Source organism: Aureobasidium namibiae, assembly GCF_000721765.1.
Source record: "Aureobasidium namibiae CBS 147.97 unplaced genomic scaffold scaffold_28, whole genome shotgun sequence".
NCBI classification, from domain to species: Eukaryota; Fungi; Ascomycota; class Dothideomycetes; order Dothideales; family Saccotheciaceae; genus Aureobasidium; species Aureobasidium namibiae.
In genome coordinates, this window is record NW_013581181.1 from 98,064 (window position 1) to 116,036 (window position 17,973).

Below are 17,973 nucleotides of genomic sequence, written 5' to 3' on the forward strand. Positions count from 1 at the left end.
CACCATGAGAACTCGCGACACACGCCATCTTCTGTCCAAACAATTGTATAATTGACTTGTAGACCTACTGATCACTCATCTTCACTGTATTGTAGAACATGACCAGGGGTTGGTGCTGACACTTCGCATTCTTACAGCTCTCGTCGCCGGCAGCGGCCCGCTCTCGCGCCAAGGGCACGAGAGAAAAGCTTGATAGAGACGTCTCATCAACGACGACTTGAGCTCGTCCAGATAAAACAGCGGTGCCTGTTGGAACCTGATCGTCATTGTTTGTGTTCCTTCAAGAAAACGTTGGCACTGTGTTCTGCGTAGAAGACGAACAAGACCGGCTTCAGAGAAGGCCACCTCGTGCACGGTAAAGTGTTTGCGCCTGATGAGACTGCGCACACTCTCCTCTATACGTGAACATGTAGCACGCAGAGCAAGCAGGTCGTTGAGCGGTAAATGGACGGCGATCGCTTCTAAGAGCTCGTTAGGACAGATCATCAATGACGACATAGCTTACGATAAAGACTTGTCGTTTCAATATGTCAAATGGACTACGTGGAGGTCGAGGACACTTCCTCTTAGGGCTGTCATATAGTCCTCTCCATGTACTATTAATACTCTAAACAGCTAGATCTGTCCTGAGTCATCTAGAAGCAGGTTAGATGCACGTTCGGCGTAATTAATCATGTGCCTACAGCTTGCCGGATACTAAGCTTCCTCTGTAAGTTATCGGGGTTGATTAAGACTCACGAGACAGCTCTGTTCTCGCATGTTGCCTTATGGAACCGGCCCTACGTGCTTTGTGACACATCCTGCATATAACACAAAAGATTGACGTAGAGGTTGACATAAAAGAGATAAGGGATTTGAAGAAGGCTTTCTGGTTCTGTTCTGATCCTGCAAGATCAGAGAAGGTTGTAGCGGTTGATCCTGGATCGCTAAAAGTCCAGCCGCCGATAGCAATGAACACCTTGAGGTCTTTATCACGTCTCTTGAGGGCCGTCAGTCTCTTATACAAAGGGACGTCTGTGGGGTTAGCGGGGAGTACTTCGAAAGTCTGCGGGTGGATGGTTGCAAATGCGAAGTTCAGGTGTGTATATACACCTGAGGGAATTTGCTCCGGCATGAACTCGTTGCAAGGCCTTTTCAAGGTCCAGCCCTCGTAATATCCGACAACTCTAGCAAGACCACCGGTCTTGCTGCAGGATGGTCGTGTGACTTTTCTGTCTCCACAGAACTCTTCTGTAAGACCACAGAAGCCAAATTTGGAGCAACATACGTTGAGCGGACATTCCTCAACTTCAGCAAAGCCTGACTCCCCGTACCCTGGGTTGCAGTATGACTTGCTATCACAGTTTGCCACGCAATTCTTCGTTGAGCAGTCTAATTCGATGTGAGTTGGGCTCATTCGAGGTTATGAGTAACACTTACAGTCTGGACCTAATCCACAGAACCCGAATTTACTGCAGCAGCCAGTCTTGCATGGATTGTCTTTGTCGCACCCAAGTTTGAAATCGCAAGTATCCACGCAATTTCCAGAACCACAAAAATCATCTCCGGTCCCACAATAGCCATACTTGCTACAGCATCCAGTAGCACAAGGGTTCAACTTGCTGCAGTCTTGAGCTCGAACACAAGGCAAGAATAACAAAGATAGTATCGAGCAGAGCAAGGCTGCTCGTGTTATGGAGGGGATTGACATAGCGATGTGAGAGAGCGAAGATGAGTGATTTTCTCCACTTGGGAGAGACGAGACATGTGTTTCGAGGTGTGGCCAGTATGCTCCGGATGACCTTGGTGGACCATGTGGGCAAAAAAGCTCAGGGAACACTGCCACATCTTCAATGTGCAGGTGCTGCAGCCGCGTAGAAATCTTGTGAAGTGCTATGCACAATGAGTCTGGTTCAGTGCTCCCATCCAATGGTCTCGTCTCGGACACCTCAGATTGAAATGTTGGACTCCAGCAGAAATTGAGGCTTCGAATGCTCGATGGTAGTTGGAACAAGCCGTTTACAATCCTCATTCGATACTCTTGAAGCATCTCGGGTTCCGTTGATGGGATGAAAGAGGTAGCGTCGAGTCGGACCTCTTGCACAGCACCACATGCCGAAAGAATCTTGAACACTGCGGGAAGAGAGATTTGATTCTCCGCGCAAGGTCGGTCGAGGATACCGTATTCGCCAGGGATCATGGCAGGGGTCAGGTGGGTGGGGCAGTTCAGCGATGTTATGCATCTAGCACGAGGCAGAGAACAGTCGGGCAGGAGATCTGCACGATAAGGTGCAATTTGGTCACTATCGCCGCTCGCTGTTGAAGACTCGGGTTCACCACTGTCCTCGTCCGATGAGGCGTTCTCTGCCTGCAAGGCAATGTCAAGAGAAACGCCTCGAGTAGTCCATGTGGATAAATACTCAAACAGCGAGCGCACACCTCTGGAAAACGTCTCATCGTTCTCGCGTCGACAGATGTTGTCATAAGTGAAGTCATCGTCTTTCTCGCGTCCCGGATCCAGCCAGTATGGAACCGCGACTCTGTAAAGAATCCTCCTTACCCATTTCCTTCTTACTACCCGCCAGTGCTCTGGGCCGCTGGTAATCTCGTCAAGTCTGGCCAAACTCAAACCACGTTTTTGGACACGCTGATCAGGACTGACAGTGATGCTCGTGACCTCAGAAGGACTGAGCAGAACCACAGAGGAATAAATTTGCTTCTCAAACGCGGGTTGCCAGGATTTGCTGACCAGTGTGTATGGTGTCAGTTTCTGATTTTGTGCGCCGTGTGATGGGCGATGAGGGATAATATCTCTTGAGGCAGGGGAGGGGACATGGGAATGGCTTTGTAAAAGTGTCTCTTGACAAGTACAGTTTTTAGCGGCTGGAAAGTGTAGAACGATGGTAGCGGTGTAGAAGCGACCTCTGGCCCACGGGAGATCTTCGGCATCAAGACTGCTGTTTAACAACTTATATAAATTGTATCTAAACACCTTTGACCACATGTTCTTGTCTAAACAAAAACCTTGACCTTGAAAAACAATGCTGCAATCTCAATATCCTTACCTCAGATTGCTGTTATATCATTGGACCCTCTGCGTTTTTCTACAACAACAACCTTGTCAATGTTTGCATAACAAAGCTGCCCAAACATCAAACCACAACCATAGATTAAGAGGCAATATGGATCATAAACTGTACAAGTTTAACTGAACCACCACTTTTGCTACACACAACCCACGGAATGATTCCACAAGCTTCCAGATCCATCCTCTGATGGCGCGCAGCTTCGAAGTTTTCTCTACACTCTACACTTTATGCAACCCAGCTTCAATGGCTTTGATCTGCAAACCCAAAAATTTGCTATAGATGCGGCAAAGCGCGAGGTTCCCTCCCATATACCAGAATTTACCCGAGGGATGGCCAGAAGGTCGCCACATCTGATTTCTTGTCAGCATTTCAAGACTTAAGACCAAAAACGGGGGTAAAAATAAAAAGAACTCACCCCATTCAATTCGCCTTCGTCGTCGAGATCCCAGACATCAGAGACATGATCTGCAATTTCGTCACCGAGGATTTTGCGGCACGAGGTGCGCATGTTGTCGTAGCCGGTTGCGAGGACTACGATGTCGGCTGCGATGGCGTTGCCGTCTGCGAGATGGATGTGTGAAGATGAGAAGTGGCTAATTCCCTCTTCGCAGCGGACGACTTTGATAGCGCCCGAGGTGATGAGCGAACTGTAGCCTACATCGATGTAGTAGCCGCCGCCTTTGGTCATATACTTTCGGAAGAGGCCTAAACCGTCTAGGTTGCAAAAGAAAAAATAGTCAGCAATGTGTTTCTTCTTTGTTTTGTCGTTTCTGTGGCCGTCAAATAGCAGACAACGAGCGGTTCTATATACATACCATGTCCAAAATCGATTTTGAATCCTGCTTTTTCCAGTCCTTCGAGATTCTCCTTCTCGGCTTCTTTGATCGCTGTAGTGAGATTTCTGCCGAGGGCGAACTGAACTGGCAAAGGTAGGGTTTAGGAATAGATGTCTGCGGCGTTGGTGGGGGGACCGGTTTCATCATAGGTTCCTACGTGCAGCATGTGGCCTCCTTTTTCGGCTTGAAGGACGTAGGCGGCGCTACGTTGCAGCATGGTTACGGATTTAGCACCGGCTTCATGATAGTTTTGGGCAATATCGTGGCCGCTGTTGCCGGTACCTACGACGAGGACTCTTTTGCCTTGCGCTAAAGAAGGGGTGGCATCTTTATGGGCGCTGCCATGGTAGATGGTTCCGTTAAAGGTTTCTTGCCCTATAAAGGAAGGGACACGTGGTTCGCCGCTGTGGCCTGTGGCGAGAATCAATTGGGACGGGTGCAGAGTTCTAGTGCTCCCATCCGCCTTTTTGAGATTCACGGTCCAACGTTTGGAAGATGGCGAATATGATACTGCGGTGACGGAGGTGGAAAGCCAGACATATGCCTCGAACCAATCTCCGAGTTTGTCTTTAGGCGTGTAGAGAGGCCAGTCAGATGGAAAAGGCAGATAGGACATGTGTGCGTAGGTCACAGGATCATAGGTGACCAAGGTGCGATAACGAGAGCGCCAATTGTCTCCCACGCGAGTCTGTCTGTCCACTATTAGCGTCGAAAGACCCAGTGCTTGCAATCTTGCAGCGAGATTAAGGCCAGCTTGGCCAGCTCCGATAATCAGCGCGTTAAGTTCTTCATCTGTAAAGTCGTAGGTTTTCTGTCTGCGTTTAAACCAACTTCCACCTAGAGAAGAGTTCTGGCCTCCGTGAGAGCGGCGTGCGCCGGTGATTTCTTCGTGGCCTTTGATTTCGTCGAGGGCGGTATATAACATATGGGCTTTCCAGTCACCATCCTCGGCTTGGGCCAAATGGAGGAAACCGCGACCTCTGCCTGTGCTGGTCTCGAATGTGAAGATTGACTGGATCCAATTGAGATCTGGGAGAGGGTTGACGACGGAAGGGGGATATGCTTCATGGTCTGAAGCCAAACACAATGGATGTAGGTTCACGAACGAGATAATGGGTGATAAGAAGGATGTTATGGCAGGGAGACCATATAGGGTACGTAGGTCCCAGGACAAGGCTACGTGGTCGCGCCACCAGCTGTCTTGATGCAAGACGGTGGAAAGACGGGATGCATCACCGGATGCAAGGACAGCCGAGAAGCGGTCTAGCCATGATCGAGCAATCTCACGGGGAGACGTCTCAATAGGAGCAATTTGTTTGGGTTGAGACTTTAGAAAGTGTGACAGGGACACATCATAAGGTTGGAGAGGTGAAGCAAGCATGTTAGAGGTGAGATTAAATAGGAAGGATGGATACAAGGACAATGGGACAGTCAAGCAGAACCTACGGTGGTGTGGATATATATACACGAGAGCAGCGGGAAGTAGAGCGGCGGGGCAGCATGTCAGTGGTACGTGTTGGTTGCAGACAGGCAAGACTGGCGAAGACGAGGGCAGGGAGGGAGGTGGTTCTAGTACTCGGATGACCATTTTGGGCCGCCAAGGCTCGGTCGAGTTGCCCGCACTCGGCACACCTTCCGCGACTGGTGTTGTCCTCGCACAACATCAACACGAGAAGACGACCAGACCTGAATCAAGAATCAACAACTGCTGGCAGTTCTAGAGCAAAGGCCACCATGTCGTCGTACCTGTCCAACATCCTCACCAACACGACATCCAAGTATAACACACTCCGGCGCAACCTCCTATCCGACGAAGTCGACGGCGACACCGAAGACGACTCGCACCTGTGTCGAGCACTCCGCGCATACTACACGGAGCAGAACAAAGCCTTTCCGCCATGGCTGCCCAATGACCCGAAGCGCTCCGCCTCGGCGTAGACGACGACATCATCCTTCCCATCCAGCCTGCGACAACAGTCGTCGTAGCAGACACCGACCATCAACGCTCCCTAGGGAGGCGGCGGCAGAGGCGGTCTAAGCGACCTTTGGGACACACCTAGCCAGCGACAAGCATCGCCATAGCCGCAGTCACTGCGAGTACGAGCCCAAGATCGCAGCGGGTCCTTCTAGGGACGGGCTTAGGGAGGAGACAGTCTAGCGGCACCTCGACCACTGCCTAGTCAGAGAGCAGGGAGCTATTAGAGCAGTGTGGCTTAGCAACAGTATGGAAACGATCCTTCACCACTAGCCAGCAGCGGAGGAACGGCGTAGGAGAGACTCAAGGCCAGATTATAGGGGGCTGCAAGAGTCAACAGTGTAGCAAGTGCCGCGTCGGCAGCGGGAGCAGCATCGGGAGGAGCATCGCCAGCGGGATCTGGCCGCTTTGCCGGAGGTTGATGTGGCTCAAGTAGTAAGGAATTATGGAGTTACAAGTCCTGGGATTTTCAAGGACTTTGGGGTTTACACGTATAAGAGCAATCGAAGCCTCATCCGGCATATGATACAGATTACAGATTCAAATGACTGCCCGGAGGAGCAATACTTGAGCGACTCGAATGTTGATAGTGATAGTGGGTCAAGTGCGGCAAAGAGGGGCGTCCCAAAGTTACCCCACACACGTCATGGCTTCGGTCCGTCACATAGTGTCGTCTCGGAGTTGTGGATGAACCAGGTGTCGAGGGAGTTGGCATCCGTGACGTGCAATTTTTGTGATTGAACAGTTGTCTGGTGTCAATTTTGCTGGCTCTTGTGGTGAAGTGGCACGAGTTCCAAGTGACATGTTGGTGAGAGTGTGAGCTGGGTCCACAGGAGTGGTCGATGACAGTCCTTGAGATGTGCTGGGATGGAATAGACAGCCTTGAGTCTGAGTTGGCGCTCTGACTTCGACTTTGGTCTCCTCGGCTGCTTCAACTTTTCTCGCAAGTTCTGCAATGGTGTATTTGTTCTCCAGGAGAGCGGCATCCTTTTGCTTGCCTTCAAGGTGAAGTTGGAAGATCTTGTTGTCTTGGAGCATGATCTCTTGGTTCAAAGTCAAGACAAGTGTCTCTCGTTTCTTGATCTGAGCATCCTTGTTGTCGAGTGCCTTTTGATGATCTTGCTTCTCGGCCATCAGAACTTGGATCTGAAGCAAGGCATCCTCGAGAGATGGTTGTCCAAGCACTCGATTTCCTTCACTGATGTTTGGTAGAATTTTCGAAGTAGAGGTAGTCGAGTCTGGAAGCGCCAAGTCTCGTGATGGCATGACGGTCGAGTCTTCTGATGCAAGGACATCTGGGTCTTGTACAGGCAGATGTGAAGAGCCTTGTTCCGGCGCTGAGGAACCCATGTTGGATGACCGGTTAACGTGCGCGGCTTTGCTGGAAGGAAGAGGAATGGATACCGCTTGATGCGCGCGCTGGTGTCTGGTAGGAGGATCGCAAGAGCGGAAAAGGCGTGGCTTTTTATAAAACGCGAGGAACGAAGCGCGGAAAAAGAATAAGCGACATCGCCTTCACTTCGAACTCGTGCATCTTCCTTGCCAAGTTCTCCAATCAAGGGAACATCGTCGGCTCTTAGTATACCATCATGGAGAGAATTGTGCACCTCGATGGCTCCAATCTCGCCTATATACGTTGCAGAGGATGCGGTTGACAATTATTTTCACTTCATACCACGAATAGACGCTATAAAAATGCGCAATGATTTTGGAATCCGAGTTGTGTCCAGAGAGAGCTGTGCAAAGTTATATAATATGTTTTTGTGCATATATAATTCTTGTTATAGCGGTTCCGCCTACCAAATTCGCTTGAAGGTAGTTCTAACCCACAAGCTCCTCATGTAACGACGGATGACGGGGTTAAGCCTCTCGTGGGGCAGATTGGTCATGAAGGGAGCGATACGGTCATCGGGGAAGCTGATCAGACGTGTGCGTCCATCAATCTCAAGAGAATCCTCCTCGAACAAATGCAATCTATTACCGTCGGCAATAAGATGATAGCCTGGTAGCACGTTGCAGTAAAAGATTCGCGACGTGCCTGGCTCTCTCATGATCTGAACGATTGCCTCCTCGTAGAGTACCTGTAGGAGACGGGGCATAGTTGAAGGCGTACCCAGAAGACTCTGGAACCAACGAGAGTAAGCTGTGAGTAGTGGGTCTCTCAGTGGGTAAATTGTGGTCCACAATGCAATCATTCTGTAAACCTGAGTAGCTCCGTGGTCTCGGTTCGATACGCCACGAACGATAAACTCAATCATGCGGGCGGTAGCGAAGGCGTGAACTGCGTCAACATGGAGAGGTCCATCGCTCCAATAGACTTCTAACAACTCCACGAGTCGGACCAAGTCTCCACCAACGCATTGCTCAAAGGTGTTGAGGAGGGCTTGAATAATCGGCAAAGGCACTGGGGTCTCAGAAAAAAGCAGCAGTCTCAAACGAGAGATGATCTGGCTGCATGAATCCGGTGACGCCGATGTGCCGGTGATGAGTTCCCACGAAAGATCAGTCTGCGGAAGAGGTGTATGATCATGAGCATCCCAGTTGTAAGTGGCAAGTAGGCGCCGGCTGAGTCTGGGACTCAATTGCGTGAGCGATGCACCGTGTGTGATAAAGTGTTTGATGGCCAAGAGTAACTCCGGGATGAGGGATGTGACGATCTGTACAGCAGACAGACCTTCGACAGACTGACTTAAACTTGTAAAGGCTGTGTTGATCTCGTCACGCTCTTTCTTGAGCCTGGTGATGGTTTCGAGAACCTGTTCGTCGGGTGACAGTGTGAGCTCTTTGCGAATATCCGACATCTTCGTGTGGTCAGCCTTGAGCAATTTGATGGTACGGTCTGCTGCAGATAAGTCTGACACATTGAGTGCCTTGCAAACAGCCTGAAGCTCAAGGCGCAAATCCTTGAGATATTTGATCTTGGCGATAGCAGATTCACCCGGAATTCCATCAAGAGCGGTGTTGATCTTGGTCAAGGCTTTGTCTGACACCTTCGACTTCCTGACCTCGTCCACATATGCCTGAGTGCCCTCCTTGTCACCAATAGCGTTCTGCAAAAGTTTGATGGTTTCCAAGACAGTCTTGACCTTTGAAACGCGCGCAGAGTCGCCTTCTTCAGTGTCATCTGAGAGAGCAATGTGAGAGAGGAGATCGGAGAGAATGCTCTGCTCAGAAATGATCGAATAAACTGCGTCCTCGACGTCACCATCATGTGCGAGGCTGAGAGCCTCCCTCGCCGGCTCCAAAGCAGAGTTGACAAAGGCATCCACTTCTTTCCGAGTATAGAGATTCTTCTTGATGTGCTCGCAGATATCGACATCTTCGTCGATCTCGAGTGTGTTCCTGATGTCATCGACGAGAATACGGAGATCGTTCGCATCCCTTACGATATTGTAGTCCCACGGCGTGTTGCTGTAACGAGCTCCAATTGCCTCCATGATCTGAGCCTTGAACTTGTTGTGTTGTGCATCCAACTTTTGGTTGACATCACGAGATTTGTCGAGTGCGGTCTGCAGATCAGCCGAGGTTTCCAAAGCTTTGTCGAGCTTCGCTCGAAGGTCCTTGATAACAGCACTCTCATGTTGATGGATACTGTCGAGGTCGGCCTGTACAAGTTTTCTCGCCTCTTCAGCCTCCTCGAGTCTGTCCTTGAGCGAGTCCATGTCTCTGCGGAGTCGGGCTGTGTGTTGTGAATGAGGCTCGGCCTCAGTCTCTAGCCTCGTGGTGTCCATTTGTTGAGTTGTGCTTTTCTGGTTCAGATTCTTGGTTTCAGCAGCATGGGAGTCGGCAAGCGTCTTCAAAGGCTTGTAACGGTCTTGGCTGTTTTCAAGCTTGGTGGAAACCTCTCGTTCGAGCGCGGTGAGCGAAGTCAGCTTTTCCCGCAAGTCTGAAAGTTGGCGAAGTTAGTTGCTGTCGGGGTAGAATTGTAGGCAAAGTCTTGTAACGGCCTTCACTGCTTTGGAGCTTGGTGGGAGCCTCTCGTTCGAGCGCGGTGAGTGAGGTGACCTTTGCCCGCAAGTGAAGGTTGGCGAGGGTTAGATGCTGTCGGAGCGGGAATTGTAGACGAGCTTTTGATGCGCGAGCGTCTTCAAAGTGTTGTAATGGCCTTCACTGCTTTGGAGCTTGGTGAGAGCCTCTCGTTCGAGGGTGGTAAGTGAAGCGACCTTTGCCCGCAAGTGAGAGTTGGCGAGGTTAATTGCTGTCGGAGCAGAATTGTAGACGAGCTTCCAATGCGCAAGCCTCTGTCTTTCAGTTCACATCGCTGTCGAATTTTTGCTGTAGAGACTGTGTATAGAGCCGTACAATGATTTCCGTAAAGTCAGTAGGCTTACAGTCTTGAGGAAGCTTGAGCATGATTCGGATGGACTCAAACTCGGCCTTAAGCGAAGCATTGTCTTTGACCCTGGATTGCATCTTGTCACGCTCCTTGTTTGCCGTTTTGACGAGCTTTCGCAGAGCATCATTCTGCACTTCCACATCCTTTTGTACTCTCGTCGAAGTCTTGACTTTTGACTGGAGGTTGCGGATCTCAGTTGCTTGGTCCGCGATGCGTCGCTCTTGTTCTTCGACCTTTGCCGCAGAGACACGCGCCTTGTCTTTGGTTTTGTCTTCGCTTTCAGTAAGTTTGTCGATAGTCTTTTGCAGCGATTCGTTTGAATCGCTCAAAACAGCGTACCATTGTTTGTACAATGACAACTTTGAGCTCTCATCCTTGAGTTTGGTTTGGCAGGAGACAAGTGCGTCGAGAGCTTGGTTGAGATAGCCGACGAGACTTCCAGTGTTCTCCGGGGGTTGGAATCGAGCTGACCTGAAAGCCTCGAGAAACTCGCCTTCTAACGAGTCTTGATGATCAGAGCGCTGGGTATACTCGATATGCGAGTTGTAATTCTCCTTGATGTCTTTCACCCTTTGACGCTCCTCTTCGAGCTTAGCCTCAAGCTCCGCTAGCTTCTCCTGCTTCTCCTCAATAGCCTTGTCATGGTCAGATATGAGCTCATCATTGGCAGTCTCTGCCTCCCGTATCAACCGATCCTTCTTCTTGACCTCAGCCTCCAATGCCTTGACCCTCTCATAGTGCTCAGACCTCTTGATATCCTCAGTCTGCTTGGATAACTTGAGCGAGTCCTTGGACTTATCCAAGGCTTTGCGAATGCGGTCAACCTCCAACTTCCATTTCTCGGCAACATCACGTATATCTTCGAGACTCCACTCAGTGTGGTTTTGCCACAGTTTGCTGACTCCTCTGAATATAGTCTCAGCCTCTTCATTCTCTGGGATGAGGACCATGTGCTGAGGTTCTTCCAGGGTGACATTCAGAGCGTCGGCGAGAGTGTTGAGATCCTCTTCAGAGATAAATTTGGACTTGGCGCCACCTGCAGAGCCTTGTCAGGTGGTGCAGCGTTGACGATAGCCTGAGTAACCTTTGGAAGCGGTGTAACGTTGATTAGCTGAGAAGCCTGGGGTGACTGTGTGGCAGGAGGAGTTGAAATCAAAGAGATAGAAGACTCTGGGGGTCCCATCTTGAAGAGCTTTCCACGATGCGTAAGTGGTCAAGATTGTGAGAGCGTAGAAAGATCAATATGATTTTCAACTCATGTGCGCATACGAAGCTTAGACGACGGGTTCCTGCGTTTGTTGTGACATTATGCTATACCAACCATGATCATTTTTATATGCACAATCATGTCGTTGTATGTTGTACAACTCGTTTGACACACGCGAGCTTCGACATGGTCGGGAGCTCGAGGCAAAAACACACTTGGCAAGACGTTCTCGAATTTCCAAGCTCCTCGAGATGTTCATGTTCATGATTGAACACAAAGCAGGAAATCAGATGTCGTAAAAGAACGCGTGACATCCCCATATGCAGTTTATGACGCGTGTAGCCATAGAACTGCACAAATGTTTTCAGTAGTGGACAAGTGTCTACAGAGAGGCGATAGCGTGATGACTCTCACTGGATGCCTCCCGTCTGCGAGAAGAACTGTGAATTCCGAGGGTGAGAAGTTCGCTCTTAACACTCGTGAGAAGAGCGTACGGTTCTCGCACACCGGAGAGAGGAAAGAAGGAGAATGCAACACATGTTACTCCGAGTGGGGTCCCGAGTGCTGCTATAACAACGATTGGCTGGTGTTGATATGATCCATTGCGATTGCGACCGTGGGAAGGCGGGAAAGTCGACAGGGTCACTCCTCGGGGACGCCAAGATCTTGCGTGATCGAGCCAATTTCTTTGTCAATTTGGCCCGCTTAGGCAGATCGTTTTGCGCTCTTACTCCTCCTCCTTGCTGTCTTCATTCTTCATACCTGTTGCTGTCTAATTTCACGCGTGTATATGCAGCGGGTGTTTTGTTTCTTGTACGCCACCAAGAATTAGGGCTTGATAGATTTCCCGCCACTCGTGGGAAACATCCCCCGATCAATCCAGGAATATCATCGAGCGAAACAAGATGGTGGCCAACAAGATCAAAAGGGTTGCCGTGATTGGCGCTGGGCCATCAGGAGCAATCACCGTAGACGCTCTGGTTCAAGAGCAGGCATTTGATCAAATTCGTGTTTTTGACAGGCAACAAGGTCCAGGAGGTTGTTGGTGAGTCTTTTCTGCTGTTATTCATTGACTTCAGCTGATGATATGAAAAGGTACGGAGATAAACTCCCACCAGTACCTTTGACCAATTTCTCAGCGCTTGCCACAAGGACGGCAGACCAACCAGTAGAGGTACCAACACAAATCCCAGGCCACACGAACAGGAACGAGCAACCCCGATGGACAGACTCATCAATCTACCCCTATCTTGAGACCAACGTCGATGTGGTCACAATGGAGTACACCCAAGAACCCATCGTTGGAGCACTTTCTGCGCGAACCATTGAATTACATGGTCAAAAGTCTCCTTTCCGACACTGGACTGTCATGAGAGACTATGTGACGAGTCTGTTCAAACGCAATGGCTACGAGGATTTCGTGTCTTATAACACTCATGTTGAGAGGGTGGAAAAGGTTGGTGACGAGTGGAAAATCACGCTTCGGCGAGAGGAAGATGATCAAGACTACTGGTGGGTCGAGTGGTTCGACGCTGTGATTGTAGCAAGCGGACATTTCAACGTCCCATATGTCCCGGCGGTAAAGGGTCTGGAGGAGTTTGAGGAACAACATCCTGGCAGTGTGTTGCACAGTAAAATGTACCGTGGCCGAGAAGCCTATCAAGGCAAACGTGTTGTTGTGGTTGGTGGCTCGGTCTCTGCAGCCGACATCTCGACTGATCTTGTCGGTGTGGTGGATTCCAAGGTCTACGCAGTCGTCAACGGACACACCATCAATGTATACTTTGGAGATGGTGCTTTCAACAACCCTGGAGTCGCCAGAAAGCCAACCATCTCGTACATCGATACCTCGGCAGGCCAGCGTACTGTACACTTCATCGACGGCACCTCCGTTCAGAATGTTGATCACATCATTTTCGGCACTGGATATTCCTGGAGTCTACCTTTCCTACCGGATGTAAAGATCAGAAACAACAGAGTACCTGGACTGTATCAGAATGTCGTATACCAGCAGGATCCAACATTGCTCTTCGTTGGAGCAGTAAGTGTCTAATCCTACAAACTTGTCAATTTCAACACTAACAGAACGCGCAGGTTGGAGCTGGACTGACATTCAAAATCTTCGAGTGGCAAGCTGTGCTCGCTGCAAGAGTGCTAGCAGGACGTGCTGAACTGCCACCCATCGAGGAACAACAGAAATGGGAGGCAGAACGCGTCAAGAAGAAGGGAGACGGTCCTGCATTCAATGTCATCCACCCTGATTTCGAAGAGTATTTCGAGACCGTCAGAGCTCTTGCTGGTCCAGGCACAGATGGCAAAGGCCGACCCCTACCACCTTACAAGCCCGAATGGTTCGATGCGTTCATGAATGGTCACGAACTGCGAAAGCAGATGTGGGCTAGAAAGAATGCTGCTGCGATGGAGAGTACCAAAGCAAGAATCTGAGCAGGGTCAACTCATGGTTTGTCTAGGTGTAGAAATGTAAATACCAATGCGGCATATTTGAGGAGCCACTACCTGTTCATAGTGCCAAGCGTTTTGTGAGGCTACTGTCCATACGCCGAATGATGCTAGACCCTGAATTCCACATCAACCACCCCCCAACTCTTACACCAAGTCTCTCCTCTCGCTTCACACCTCAGTAATGACCCTTTTCAGCAGACCAATAAGCACCCTCATGAACACTAGGTTTATTCTCCTCCACCCACTTCATATGCGCCTCACTCATATGCTCAGGCGGAATCAATCCATCAAATTTCCACAACCTCCTCTCAGTCTCCTCAACATGATACTCACAAGCATACCCTTTCTCATACACATGCTCCTTCAACGCATTATCAATCATACCAGCCGTGGTGCGATAGGTTTCAGTCTTGTTATCTAGACGAATGGCAATGTGTTTGATAACAATGCGGATGAAAGGTTTATCTGCAGAGGCAGACTTGGAGACGCCGCCGACAAAGACGTTGGAGGGTTGGATTGTGTTGAAGTGGATCACGACGTAGAAGGCGGGCAGGTTGACGCGAGTGTAGATTTTTGTTATGTCGGCGGCGAGGGCGGCTTTGCTGGCTTCGTCTTCGAAGACGCCGGGTGGGTGGTAGATTTGCCAGAGGGGCATCGTATTGATGTTTATTCGATTGAGTTGGGCTTTGTGTTGTTTATTGATTCAGTTTCGTGTTCGATGGCAATGAAACAAGACTGGATATGGAATAAGGATGCTATATCAATTAGAAAGCGGCTCGACAGTGGCGTGTTTATATAACTCGTGAGGATGGAAGATTAGTGAACTCAATATCGTTCCAGCTCTGGCGATTACTGATATTCCCACTTGCCGCGGCCGCTCAGGTGGATACCGCTACAACGATTAGTGCTATCGTAGTGTGTCATCGCTTACGAGTTTCCCATCGTCGGCGTGAAGTGTGTCGCTCGACTAGATGAACAGGGGTCACGCAAGAATGATACGATTTTTCCGAGAGAATATCTGGTGTTACTCAGGCAGCATTCATGTTCCGTCAGGCCACGAATGCTCATGAGGGGTTCACGCTGTATTTAGCGGGGCACATGCTGATCTGTTGAGTCAACATTCTTGCCAAGATCCGAGCGGAGTTTCTTCCGTATCGGACATTACTTAAGCCATGAACGGAGGCGGGGCATCCCTGCTTCCTTGTCCCGTGTCCAGCTCTCGACATGCCGGCTTACATATCGCCATCTTGCTGACCACCATTAGCCCAATACTACCTAGAGAGAAGGGTTCAATCACAGCCAACGCAACAACAATGTTGTCTTACAAAACTTAAATGTAATACTGGACGCTGGAGGGCAGATATAAATGCACAAGGTAACACCCCCTCAATGTTGTCTGACAAAAGTCATCTTCTTTGTTCTTCAATCCTCAAAGAAATGTCCAAATCCCTTGTTTTCATCACTGGTGGTACTGGCTTCATCGGTGCTGAAGTCATCCCTCAAGCACTTGAAGCAGGCTATCGCGTCCGTCTCAGTATCAGAAAGCCAGAGCAGCAAACCATTATTGAGCAACGCTACCCAGAGTATGTCTCTGACATTGAAACTGTTGTCATCCCCGATATCAGCGAGCGTGAGCCTTTCGAAACTGCTCTAAAGGACGTCGACTATGTCATTCATCTCGCATCGCCTATCCCTGGCCAAGCCCGCCTTGAATGGTACTGAAGCAATTCTCTATGCTGCACTCAAGTTCCCCAACATCAAGACAATCGTCGTCACATCATCTTGTGTTGCTTGAATGCCGATAGATGTGCCATTGGCGACTAACAAGATCATCAAGGGTACGGTAATTCCACATCTACTGTCTGAACCGACTGACAGTTCTTAGAAAACTCCGGAGAAGTGTTCCCGGTAGACGTCGACGTGAAAATCTCGGATCCATACAGCCAGGATGGCCAACGCTTGATGTATCGTATCTCAAAATTCTTGGCCCATCAGGCCACTCGCGACTTCCTCGAACGAGAAAAGCCTGCTTTTAAACTTCTCACGACACATCCAGTGTTTGTGATAGGTCGCAGCAGGATTCAGAACTCGGCCGAACAGGTTGACCTGGTCAACAACATGTTGTGGTCAACCATTCAGTACGGAAATCCAGAGACTCCCTCACTCTGGGTGGACGTCAAGGATTGTGCTGCTGCTCATGTCAAAGCAATCGAATGCTCTGCCCCTTCCGGAACCGAGTTCATTCACAACGGCCCTGATGTCTCGTGGAACGAGATTGCAGAATTCGGAAAGCAAGAGTATCCCCAGCTGGCTAAACTCGAACCGAACTGGAATGGACACAACACAGGAGCAGAGACTGTCAATGTTAAGAAGTATCTCGGCATGGAATGGCGTCCCTGGAAGCCAACGATGAGAGAGGTAATGGAGCAGCAACTTAGTTTCCAGAGCCAAGTTCCGAAGTAAGATTGCGATGATGTGGAGTATTGTTGGTCTTTTTAGCATGCGTGTTCGTCAATGAATTGATAATTGCAACTTCTTGAATCTGTCCAAAGTGTCGTGATCGTGTCAGTAGCATGATATGAATGCAACAAGTGATCCAGGTTGCACTAGCAATCAGTGTGATTGAATCAACACCCTTTGCATGCTCTGGAAGGTCGCAGCAATGACTTGTGATGCCAGAATAGCAGGACCTTGGCCGAGGCAGACAGAGACTTGCATAAGTACTGTCCAGTAATCAGCAAGTGATCGTTCAGATTTATGGTCATGGTTGGTAAGCTTACTGTGAATGAGCCTGTTCTCTTCCAGAACCCATCTCTTGCCTTGGAAATCAAAGTGGCAGGGCAAGGTCACAATATTACCCTTCGAGTCAACAGACTGCTTCAACTGACCATTCCAGACAAAGTAATTCTCAATATCTCGAGGTGTCATGTATGGATCGTCCTCAAAGTTCAATTGTTCGGGACTTGTGAGCCTTTCGGCCTCTAGGTCTTGCACAACCCTCGAGTGTGCTCCAAAGTGGAAGTTTGGATAGGTGTGATACTCCAGTCCCCCGAATTCGTCTTTGCTCAAAGCCATAGCAAGTGATCGGCGGACCTTCTCTGGCGAAAAGTGGCCAAAGTAAGCACCAAACGCTCTTTCTACTGCACTCTGGTGCTTTTTGGTATCTGTGAGGATGCGTAGCGCCGTTTCTGCACAACGTCGCCACAGCCTTTTTGCAAAGGTCGGTCCGCGGATCGGTGTGTATGCTGGTGGAGCGGGCTGATGAATAAGCTGTGCGGAAGGGCTCGACGATCCGCTTGAGAAAGTAGACAACGGCACATACGGCATATGTTCGTCAGGAACAGCTGTGTATCCAAGCGGCCAGATCTGACCAAACGTATAGCCGGACGATTTAGGTGTAGGATCTGGAGTGAGAGATTGTCTGATTGTGCTGTTGAATTGTGGGAGGTCGAGATCGTCTGGTATATCCAATGACAGCAGATCGTTGGATGCTCCTGGGAAGAAACCCTCCAGAGTCGAAGGTGACAAAGGGGTCAGTGTCTCTCCCATGATGCTATCATCTTGTATGATACCATGCTTATAGATTTGGCCACTAAGGGCAGGTATGGTTCCGAAATCCTGCTGGTAGCTTGTCGTGTCTGGAGTGATGATCTCATCGGTGGCTGGAGAGTTGTTGAAAGAGTTGAGACGAGCGATTGTTTCTTTGGCCTCAGCGAGCTGTTTCCGAAGCTCTTCTATCTCGTTATTCGCGTCCTTGAGCGCATCCATCTTGCGCTGTCTCAAGCGACGCTGGGCCTCTCTCAGCTGTGCTTTGCGTTTGAGCTCGCGTGACTTCTGGCCATCTGTCGCAGCACCTGCTTCGTCCATCTCGGCGGCACAATTTTCTGAATGTGTCTACACTGTAATTTTGCACTTCTTATCGAAGATTGCAGGAGCAAGGAACAAGTCGTGCTTGCTTCGTCAGCAAGGGAGGTCGAGGTGAGCGGGCTCTTGTTACGCCGCAGCGCCGACGCTTATATACTTTTAGGGCACAAAACGTTAAATTGAACGACTCTGCTCTAGACAGTGCATACCGTTTCGAGAAACTC

General features: G+C 49.7%; 10 protein-coding genes across 10 annotated transcripts; 3 read left to right on the top strand and 7 right to left on the bottom strand.

Moving 5' to 3' along the window:
* Positions 1–829: 829 nt before the first annotated feature.
* M436DRAFT_18320 (glycoside hydrolase) lies at positions 830–1,234 on the bottom strand (the record flags this gene model as incomplete). Its single annotated transcript, XM_013567181.1, has 1 exon — positions 830–1,234. A coding segment is annotated over one exon (405 nt), but the record flags the coding sequence as incomplete, so codon positions are not given.
* Positions 1,235–1,750: 516 nt separating this feature from the next.
* On the bottom strand, positions 1,751–2,764 carry M436DRAFT_19969 (uncharacterized protein; the record flags this gene model as incomplete). Its single annotated transcript, XM_013567183.1, has 2 exons — positions 1,751–2,373; positions 2,419–2,764. Coding segments are annotated over 2 exons (969 nt in total), but the record flags the coding sequence as incomplete, so codon positions are not given.
* A 522-nt stretch (positions 2,765–3,286) lies between these two features.
* On the bottom strand, positions 3,287–5,285 carry M436DRAFT_76888 (FAD/NAD(P)-binding domain-containing protein; the record flags this gene model as incomplete). The annotated part of the gene is made up of 4 exons (XM_013567232.1): positions 3,287–3,418; positions 3,484–3,782; positions 3,884–3,988; positions 4,040–5,285. The coding sequence occupies 4 exons, from the start codon at positions 5,283–5,285 to the stop codon at positions 3,287–3,289; spliced, it is 1,782 nt and encodes a 593-aa protein (XP_013422686.1).
* Positions 5,286–5,638: 353 nt separating this feature from the next.
* Positions 5,639–5,942, top strand: M436DRAFT_86373 (uncharacterized protein; the record flags this gene model as incomplete). The annotated part of the gene is made up of 2 exons (XM_013567233.1): positions 5,639–5,838; positions 5,891–5,942. The coding sequence occupies 2 exons, from the start codon at positions 5,639–5,641 to the stop codon at positions 5,940–5,942; spliced, it is 252 nt and encodes an 83-aa protein (XP_013422687.1).
* Positions 5,943–6,634: 692 nt separating this feature from the next.
* Positions 6,635–7,229, bottom strand: M436DRAFT_68115 (uncharacterized protein; the record flags this gene model as incomplete). The annotated part of the gene is made up of 2 exons (XM_013567215.1): positions 6,635–6,700; positions 6,786–7,229. The coding sequence occupies 2 exons, from the start codon at positions 7,227–7,229 to the stop codon at positions 6,635–6,637; spliced, it is 510 nt and encodes a 169-aa protein (XP_013422669.1).
* A 446-nt stretch (positions 7,230–7,675) lies between these two features.
* On the bottom strand, positions 7,676–11,398 carry M436DRAFT_86375 (uncharacterized protein; the record flags this gene model as incomplete). The annotated part of the gene is made up of 3 exons (XM_013567234.1): positions 7,676–9,765; positions 10,211–11,219; positions 11,252–11,398. 3 exons carry the CDS (start codon positions 11,396–11,398, stop codon positions 7,676–7,678), a joined length of 3,246 nt encoding a protein of 1,081 aa, XP_013422688.1.
* Positions 11,399–12,327: 929 nt separating this feature from the next.
* On the top strand, positions 12,328–13,867 carry M436DRAFT_68117 (dimethylaniline monooxygenase; the record flags this gene model as incomplete). The annotated part of the gene is made up of 3 exons (XM_013567216.1): positions 12,328–12,467; positions 12,518–13,463; positions 13,517–13,867. 3 exons carry the CDS (start codon positions 12,328–12,330, stop codon positions 13,865–13,867), a joined length of 1,437 nt encoding a protein of 478 aa, XP_013422670.1.
* Positions 13,868–14,060: 193 nt separating this feature from the next.
* On the bottom strand, positions 14,061–14,540 carry M436DRAFT_76890 (uncharacterized protein; the record flags this gene model as incomplete). The annotated part of the gene is made up of 1 exon (XM_013567235.1): positions 14,061–14,540. One exon carries the CDS (start codon positions 14,538–14,540, stop codon positions 14,061–14,063), a length of 480 nt encoding a protein of 159 aa, XP_013422689.1.
* A 782-nt stretch (positions 14,541–15,322) lies between these two features.
* Positions 15,323–16,348, top strand: M436DRAFT_76891 (NAD dependent epimerase/dehydratase family protein; the record flags this gene model as incomplete). Its single annotated transcript, XM_013567236.1, has 4 exons — positions 15,323–15,553; positions 15,588–15,671; positions 15,714–15,723; positions 15,771–16,348. 4 exons carry the CDS (start codon positions 15,323–15,325, stop codon positions 16,346–16,348), a joined length of 903 nt encoding a protein of 300 aa, XP_013422690.1.
* A 150-nt stretch (positions 16,349–16,498) lies between these two features.
* On the bottom strand, positions 16,499–17,752 carry M436DRAFT_76892 (uncharacterized protein; the record flags this gene model as incomplete). Its single annotated transcript, XM_013567237.1, has 2 exons — positions 16,499–16,608; positions 16,666–17,752. 2 exons carry the CDS (start codon positions 17,750–17,752, stop codon positions 16,499–16,501), a joined length of 1,197 nt encoding a protein of 398 aa, XP_013422691.1.
* Positions 17,753–17,973: the final 221 nt, after the last annotated feature.